Genomic DNA, 8,996 nt, shown 5'->3' on the forward strand with positions numbered 1-8,996 from the left:
GAACATATACATCCATACTAGAACATTTACATTACTATACTTGCTAGATAGGGAGAACACACATTCTAGCTAGCACACGTAGAACCTTACCGTACTCTACTATAATATTTACATTATTATACTTATAGGAGTACTTGTGCATAGATATATCAGTAGGAGTCCTATTACATTTTATATGTATCGACTCTGTTATCAAATCTGTGTTCTTATCTTTACCTTGTGATAAAATCACATAATCGACGAGATAGAATGGATTATTATCCTAGTACCAAAGGATACGTATTGAGGGATTGACCATTCCTAGAATCTCTGTTAGCTACAGAGGTAAAAGTACATCCACGGATGTCAAACGGTTGGTACCATTACAGGTACACAATTAAGGGATTGACTATTCCTATACCCAGCTGTTAGCAACAGAGGTAAGAGTACATCTACGGATGGCTTAAAGTTATCAATGATAGTTACCCTAGTACCAAAGGGTAATATTCAGTTTAGTTATATTATTACCTTTATTATGTGACTCATTCACATGGCCAAGGAGGTGAATTATATTTAGGTATCCTAGTACTAAAGGATACAATGTCTTATAATGATAATAATAGTAACACAGTTGGGTCTTGGTAGAAGACTACATTCAGAACAGTTGGGTCTTGGTAGAAGAATACATTCAGAACAGTTGGGTCTTGGTAGAAGACTACATTCAGAACAGTTGGGTCTTGGTAGAAGACTACCTTCAGGACAGTTAGGTCTTGGTAGAAGACTACATTCAGAACAGTTAGGTCTTGGTAGAAGACTACACACAGAACAGTTAAGTCTTGGTAGAAGACTCCTTTTTGTTACTAATAGGAATCATAGGGATTTCTAGGGATTTTCAAACATTTACAGTTGAGCTACAAACATTTTCATACTTATACTAGCTTTCTTTCAAAGTAATGTCATGTCTTAGAAATTATAAGTTTTCACAAATTAAGACACATTAATACTTATGATCTCACCAGCTTTATAGCTGATACTCGCTTTCAAAATTACTTGTATCCTCAGGACATCATAGATAGGTACCGATGCAAGGAGAAAGGAAGATGAAGCTTATTCAAGACTTATCTTTTATTTTGATTTATGCTCTAGTGTTTATCAAAATTTGACAGAATACAATTGTATAATAATTATTTTATTAATGCAATGGATGATGTTGTCGCTTGTTTACTACTTTACATTGTTGTTGATATTAAACATGACGTCCTCCGCCCCAGAACGTTTCCGCCGTTCTTGGTTTTGGGGTGTGACATTATTTGAATATGTAAGTGACACCTAACTAACCTAAGCTAAATGACCCCCTGCCTCAAGAAACTTTTGATCAGCTTGAATTGCTTTCATGTGTGCTTCCTCATTTTTTTTGTGTTCACCATCTTTTTCATGTGTGCTTCCTCATCTTTTGATCAACTTGAAGTGTGGTGTGGTTTGGGTTGGGCTTTGATATTTGGGCCTTGCTAGTGGGCTAAGGGAGCTGCATACGCGGGGCGTACAAAGCCTGGTACGCCCAACGTACTCGTGGAAAGGAAACACGAAGGCCAAGCACTACGCCCAATGTACCAGGAGTACACCCAACGTACGTGTGCAGACCCTTAAACCCTACAATTTGAGTTGCTCCCTATATAAAGAACATAACCCCCCCCCCTATTAGTTAAGCCTCGCTTCACTCCTACCCAGCCACTACGAAAACCCTAGCTCCCTTTGTGTGCCTTTGTGTTCTAAAATCCATTGTTGAGAGCGTTTGTGTGTTATTTTAGTGAGAAGAGAAGAAAGGAGCTTGAATAAGAAGCAATGATACACCATTAGCTTGTAGATCCAAAGGATTGACATCATTTCTGACTCTTTTGAGGTATCAAGCTCCATACTTGACCATTGTCTACCCAGCCACCACGAAAACCCTAGCTCCCTTTGTGTTCTAAAATCCATTGTTGAGAGTGTTTGTGTGTTATTTTAGTGAGAAGAGAAGAAAGGAGCTTGAATAAGAAGCAAGGATACACCATGAGCTTGTAGATCCAAAGGATTGACACTATTTCTGACTCTTTTGAGGTATCAAGCTCCACATATGACCATTGTATGCTTAGATTTGTTTATTTGGGGTTTTTATGTCCTTTTTAGACCCCATTGTTGGGAGTGTTTGAGTATGGTCGGTTCCAAAGCTTAAGAGCTGTCCTTTTGGACTCTTGGAAGCACCTAGAGTCATACAAATCGGATCTTGGTGGTTAAGCCAAAACCATGCAAGAGCTAGATGGTCATAAAGTTGGATTAATGGACCAAAATCATGTTTTTACCCCAATCTTGCATGCAAGCACATAAAGTTCGTGACTTTATGGTTTAAGAGGTCTAAAAGGACCTGGATCTGCATTTTGGGCGTAAAGGCTGAATGGATTAAGTCATGGGTGAAGCCCCAAGGAAGTTGGCCAGTACGTTGGGCGTACTCCCTGATGCCATGCGTACTGGGTCAACTTCCCATATGTGGTCAAGGCCAGCGTACGTCGAGCGTACGTGCCAAGTACGCCACACGTACGCATGCAGAGTGGACTCCTTGGGTTTTTGGGCCTTAGAAGATTGGGCCTAGACTTTTGGGCCTCATAGCCCATTGTAAAGCGTAAGTTTGGGCTTGGGAATATGAAGTTAGAAGCATTGGGCCCTTGGGCTATGTTGGGCCATTTGGATCATTTTGTTTTGGGCTAAAGACTTAGTAGAAATTATGAAAAGGCCCATTTAAAGGGTTGGGCCCAATTTTCCAAATGCGGACCTTTGGGGAGTCAAGATGGGTCAAGGGCGTGTTGAATGTAATGTGCTAGAGTGGGGTCTTTTGAATATTCTCAAATTAGACCAAGGGGTAAAATGGTCATTTACCCCCCAAGTAATGTTATAGACTCTGATTGAGTGTTATGTGTCTCTGATAGCTGGGAGCCATCGGAGCAGCTGTTAGAGATTTCCTCAGCGAGATTCGACACGCAGTTTACAAGGTGAGTTACCTTCCAGTAGATGTGGGTCTAAGGCCACAATGCCGGCCCACTAGTAGGAGTTGTATGATAGATGATTGTCTTTGTGATAATAATCTAGGTTGCTACTACTTGATATGTTTTGTGTTAGTATGGTATGATGTTATGTGATAGTGGTAGTAGAATGGGGGAATAGTCCCTCAAGTTCGGTTGTTAGGACCGAGGGGTAGGTTGGACACCCCGGTATGTCTGACAGGGGAAGGTTGAGCACCCCGGTATGCTCAACAGGGTAGGTCGGGCACCCAAATACGCATGGCATGGGGTAGGTCGGGCACCCGGTATGCCTGACATTATGTGTTTCGTATGGTATGCGGTATGATCGGGGAGCTCACTAAGCTTCGTGCTTACAGTTTTCAGTTTTATTTCAGATACCTCTTTAGCTAAGGGGAAGGAGTCGGCGCGGTAGCGGCACATCACACTCGCACATGATTTCCGCACCGAGCTTTCTGGGATTGTACTATGATTTTTTTTACTATTGATGATATGGTTTTGAGACACGTTATTACATTTTATGAATCGGTTTGACATTGGTAATGTTTTGGATAATCTGTTTTATAAGTCACTTAAATAAAAAAGTGAAATTTTTGGCCTTGAAATTCGGGATGTTACATCGTGAAAACCGTAGTTAACTCGCTGAGTTTCCAGACAACTCGTCAAGTCCATGCGTGTCCAAAGAGTCGGAAAAAAACCTAACTGACTCGTCGAGTCGTCTTGCTGACTCGTCGAGTTCATGCAAAAACCAACAATGGCCAATCTTCATCGGACTTGCCGAGTTGACTATGCAACTCGTCGAGTCTCTTCAGTCCATTTTCCCATTCAGATGTTTTTAAGCTACCCCAAAGCTCCAAATTGTAGATCCAACTTCCTAAGACACATATTCCACGTAAAGTTGCAATCTTTATGTGCATGCAAGGTCTTAAAGGCTTGGAACACCAAAACCAAGTCTAGAATGAGGTTTAGGGCATGGTGAGAGGTCAACACGAGATAAATTTGATAACTTTTTGAATTTGGGACCTGGAGGAGTCCAGATTTGAAGGTACAACTTCAAATCATGGTCAATACCCGAAATGGTTCACATATATGCTAAAAATGGCCCTAAACTTAAGCATGGAGAAATCTAGCTAGAGAGAAGTTAAGGTAACGACTTGTTACCTTCCAAATGATGCCAAGATGATGTAGAAGTCGGATCCAAAAGCTTCTCCTTGCTCCAAGCTCTTTAGACTTCAAGTCATTTCCATAAATACACCTTCCAAGATTCTTAACACACAAATGGAGCAAAATCACAATTAGGGTTGTCGGAGCTCAAGGGGGACGACAAGGGAGGCCGGTGGAGGCTAATCACCCTTTAAACAGGGTGTAGAACCTTGGAAATTAGGGTCTCATTTTCCAGCTCCTACTCGTCGAGTCCGGGTCCTCCGACTCATCGAGTAGGTCCAATAATCCATGCGGGCTAACCCGCCTATACACGACGAGTTGGGGCAACCAACTCGTCGAGTAGGTCCATGAACATGTATATAAGACTTTAAAACTTAGACCTAGGAGTCGAGGTGTTACACATATAAGGAAAAACCAGGTGTTTGTTTTTTCCTAAAATGTTCGAGTAGCGAACCGAGACCTACTCTCACTGAAATCGAAACGCAAGTGAAAAAACCAGTCAACGTCTTGAGCAGCCGACACTGATTGAACCTATGAATCAGGAGGTCCGACGCGATCGGACCTCTGGTTGATTTTTTAGGGCACCGAACTTCGAGATTGAAGGACTCAACACAACGTTGTTCAATCTATCAATTGTCAGGGATCTTCAATGGACACCACTTTCTAATACAATGGATCGGCAAAACGGATTTTGATTCCAATTTGAGATGGAACTAAGATAGCTCTTTCGCAACAAAAAAAAAAGTGTATCTCCAAGATAGAAGATTCATGAATATTAAAAATTTCAATGGGCCGATGAGTCATTGAGCGAGGCCAGGCACTGAGCTATCTTAGATCATAAAAACGAAACCCAATTAAAATTGGCCCCTAGCCCAAATTAGGTCAAAATGTAGAAGATATTTCTAGAAGCTGATTTCTGGACGAATCTAGTTCTGAAAAGAGCCTTCTATTAATTGTGAAAAATTCAACATAAACCCCTCCCTCTCGCCCCCATCTTTTTACCAGTCCACAGCTCGGCTTTACCAAAGTATTTGGAGAATTCAAAGGTTTTTTCTCTCACGCCGCAACCTTACTTGATCTCCGTCTTCCCTAGGTTCGATCTCCATCTATAATTTATCAGATCGGGTATCGTTTATAACTCTTTGTTACAATTAGTTTCCTAGATTCAATCCAATTATGTTTACTGTTTTGTTAGTTGTGTTTGATTTGCTTTTTGATTTAGTAAATGCTTCTTCAGCCGTTTAATTTTACAGATTTAGTAGGTTTTGTGGTCGATTATTCTTGCAATAGGAAAAGGTTAGGATGTATCCCCGTTATTTTTTGATAGACGCGTGTCGTGTAAATTCCACGTCATGCCTTGAGCTTTTACACTCTTCTTGTTGTGGCATGCGGTGCAGGGGTGATGTGGGATAAGGTGGAACAGATGCATCACCTTTCTTATGAAAATGACGGAAGTGCTAGTGTGGGACTATCTATTAAAAAAAAAAAACTTCATCAGTTTTACACATTTGCTCTTCTTCTCCAAACGCTGTAGACACCGTTCGATCTTAATCCTTTGATTCATAATATTCTTCCACGAAAATCGACGATTCCTCAACTTCTTCAAATATTTAAGTAAGAATTTTCTTTTCATGAGATCTGATATCGATTTTGAGTTTTGTTTGATGTCGATTTCAGGTTTTGTTAACAAAGGAACAAATAACCTTTATCTGCTATGAGTTTATGACTATTTTAGGCTTGATTTTCATTTATTGCGCCTTTGATTTAGGATCCGATAGGGGTTTGTTCCATGTATGCTGTGATTTCCGATTTTAGGTTTTCTATTTGATGATGTTGAAGCTATGTTGGAATTATACCTCCTTGATTGTTGCTCACTATGGATTCATACATGTGCTAGGGATTCAACTTCCAAGAATTTGCAAATGGAAGCCACCAGAGAAGCTAATATCGGTAGCTTGTTGGATAAAATCAACCCACCGCTACTCGAAGATGCAGGTCTTGAGGACTGTGCACTTCATCCGGACTCCATACAAGAAGCCTTCTTGAAGGCGGCCACCGCTGTCCGCTCACATATTTTCCACGATTCCGATGATGAATCAGAAGGAGACTGCATCAATGATCCATGGCCTGGAAACGAATCTGGAGGTGACAGACTCGTCGGAATCACAACCGAGACCGATCCTCCGGGGGCTTGTGCTCCAAAGAAAGGCGGTGAATTGTCGGAGGTGGTAGGAGACGAGGTGGTTATAGGCGTAAGAGAGGGTATGCCGGATAAGGTGGTGGAACCGGAGGTGCCAGATGAGGCGGAGAAGTCATGTGTTGATGGACTGCAAGGATTGAAGATCCGAGATACTGATGATAAGAAATCTGAAACTAACAAAAAATCGAATGAAGATGAAGAAGACGACGAAAAAAGAATCCCAGTTTTGACTGAAGTTTGTATATGATTAGCGACTGTTTTACTTTTATTCTTGTAGTAGCGGTAATATCTCTTATCTATTTTACTTTAAACATAATCAATCTCTCATTTTGACCAACTTCGATTGAAATTAGAAGCAAAGATTTTTTTTTTTGAACACCAACACAATGAACACAATGCTACATTCTGCTTTGTATATTTATTAATCTTCTATACCGGATCCATGAAATGGAAATGGTATTGATGAGGAGTTTAAAGTTGCTAAAATAAGTATATGGACAACAAAGCACAAATGAATTGATGAGAGTGCATATTCAAACGACTGGGGTCAACAATGGGCTATTGGAAAAATGAGCCTCTAGGTTTCCAACAACAAGATCAGCCATCACTATTCGTGTCTCAACAGTGCCACTCCCAATATGTGGCACCAGGACTACATTATCAAGCCCAAACAACTCCTCAGGAACATGGGGTTCATTCTCATACACATCAAGACCTGCACCTGCTATCCGCCTTTCAACAAGAGCGGATACCAGTTCAGGTTCATCAATGTGTGGGCCCCTCCCAATGTTGATGAGAAAACCCTTGGGGCCCAGTGCATCGATGACTTGGCGGTTGATGATGTGGCGAGTTTCTTCAGTTAGTGCACACGCCACAACAAGGATGTCACAGTCTGAAGCCAATTCAACTACACTGGGGAAGTATTTGTAATTTGATTCTGGTTTTTGTGATCTGGAATAGTAACTTATTGGACAGTTGAATGCTTCAGCCCTCTTTGCAATTGCTGTCCCTATTCTGCCTAGACCTATGATTCCCACCTTTTTGCCACTGAACTGCAACAAGGATTATAAACAAAATATGAAAAACACTAGTCCAAAATGACATGAAGCAATCGAATCAATGAAAATGTTCTAGCTGAATATTCATTGAATCTGAGAAATCAGTGGTTGGCAGAAAGTAACTATCATCAAAAGTCAAAACCCTAATTGAATCATGATATGTTGGGTGGAAATCAGATCATATACGTGGCACCTCCGATATTAGGTTACTAAATCAAAATCAGATCAGTAATAGTGTGAAGCATCATCGGACTTTAAAGTGATATAGCATCTGATATAGTAAAAAATAACTATTTTTGATAATGTGAAGCAGCATCTGAAATGTGATTCAGTAAAACAGGAGATGATTAAAAAAGAAATTGCGAAATTCGCGTAGATGATGAAGTCAAACCTTAGTAGTCAATTTGAAGTCACCTTTCTTCCATAATCCACCTCTAACGTACCGATCGCACTCACTGATCCCTCTTAAGGTCGTCAGCATCAATCCAATAGCTAAATCAGCAGCGTCGTCAGTCAATACATCAGGTGTATTGCTGACCCTAATTCCTTTCTGCTTACAAATCAACTTCTAGCGTTTGACAAAATACTTCATTTTGAACAAAAAGCTTCGTTTGACAATACAAATTTCTAGCGTTTAGTTTAAACGAAACGCTTATTAGCTAGAAGCTACCCGCTACAAGTTAACCGTTATCAGCTATTTTTTCCGAACACGTCCATAGAACCATAGAGGATTGGTGATGTAGTCATTTGAAGAGTCTCATAAGTAATGTTGCATTCATTCATACTAAGATGGGTATCCAAAAGAGAACAGTTGTCATTGTGAAACGTTTTCGTGATACTTGGGGTGTAGTGTTTGAGCCTCTATTTAACATGCTTGCTTTGTTCTAGATTATAAAACATGCTTTACGTGACGACTATTTTGTAAGATGGAAAAGGAACCCATTAAGAGATAATGAGAAGAGAGATATAGTTGACTTAGGATTTTGGTATGATATTCCATAGTCCATACTCCATACCATGCTTTAGACTGTTTTTGAATACATCATTTATCATTTGTTTGATTATTATTTAGTATACGAGTTTATATGTGATTCTTTCCTAAACTTAACAAATTGTCAAACGAGTTTAAAGAGTTAAAAGAGCTTGAAAGAGTTTGGAGAAGTTTTAAAAGTTGATAAAGCTTAAAAGAGTTTATAGAGTTAAGGTGTATAAAGCTTGAAAACGCTTATAGAATTGAAAATATTTTAAGAGTTTAAAAAGGCTGAAAGACTTTAAAAGAGCTTTTGAGAGTTTAAAATACTTAAATTAAAAGAGCTTTTAAGAGTTTAAAATACTTAAAAGAGACCAAGAACTTGAAAATGTTTAAAAAAATGGAAAGAATATGAAAAAAGTTTAAAGAGAGAAGAATTATTTTAAAATATAAAAATGTCAATTTTATATATTATTTTTATGGTTCATAATCATGCATACCTCATTTCCCTCTACATATTTTTCCAATCAAAAAGGCCAATTTTAAGTGTGGTTAGAATCAGTTGCAAAATCAAA

At 39.5% G+C, this 8,996-nt stretch overlaps 2 protein-coding genes across 6 annotated transcripts; one reads left to right on the forward strand and one right to left on the reverse strand.

The window, feature by feature from the left end:
- Positions 1–5,111: 5,111 nt before the first annotated feature.
- On the forward strand, positions 5,112–6,730 carry LOC145054449 (uncharacterized). 5 transcript variants are annotated; one of them, XM_079002648.1, is made up of 3 exons: positions 5,113–5,318; positions 5,591–5,807; positions 6,091–6,730. In XM_079002648.1, exon 3 carries the CDS (start codon positions 6,116–6,118, stop codon positions 6,638–6,640), a length of 525 nt encoding a protein of 174 aa, XP_078858774.1. In that variant the 5' UTR covers positions 5,113–5,318; positions 5,591–5,807; positions 6,091–6,115; the 3' UTR covers positions 6,641–6,730. The 5 variants fall into 5 exon arrangements, with proteins under 5 accessions (XP_078858777.1, XP_078858774.1, XP_078858772.1 ...); XM_079002646.1 differs by having other exon boundaries at positions 5,113–5,286; XM_079002647.1 differs by lacking the exon at positions 5,113–5,318 and adding an exon at positions 5,336–5,489.
- A 50-nt stretch (positions 6,731–6,780) lies between these two features.
- Positions 6,781–8,020, reverse strand: LOC145054448 (glyoxylate/hydroxypyruvate/pyruvate reductase 2KGR-like). Its single transcript, XM_079002645.1, has 2 exons — positions 7,843–8,020; positions 6,781–7,445 (listed from the first exon to the last, which is right to left on the reverse strand). The coding sequence occupies exons 1-2, from the start codon at positions 7,930–7,932 to the stop codon at positions 6,927–6,929; spliced, it is 609 nt and encodes a 202-aa protein (XP_078858771.1). The 5' UTR covers positions 7,933–8,020; the 3' UTR covers positions 6,781–6,926.
- Positions 8,021–8,996: the final 976 nt, after the last annotated feature.

This window comes from Lactuca serriola, chromosome 5 (assembly GCF_051521515.1).
Source record: "Lactuca serriola cultivar US96UC23 chromosome 5, Lser_US96UC23_V15, whole genome shotgun sequence".
Taxonomy (NCBI): Eukaryota; Viridiplantae; Streptophyta; class Magnoliopsida; order Asterales; family Asteraceae; genus Lactuca; species Lactuca serriola.

Coding starts and splice junctions, on each gene's coding strand:
- LOC145054449 (XM_079002651.1), top strand. CDS start 6,116: ATGGAAGCCACCAGAGAAGCTAATATCGGTAGCTTGTTGGATAAAATC.
- LOC145054448 (XM_079002645.1), bottom strand. CDS start 7,932: ATGCTGACGACCTTAAGAGGGATCAGTGAGTGCGATCGGTACGTTAGA. Junction 7,446..7,842: donor ACTTCAAATTGACTACTAAG/GTTTGACTTCAT, acceptor TCCTTGTTGCAG/TTCAGTGGCAAAAAGGTGGG.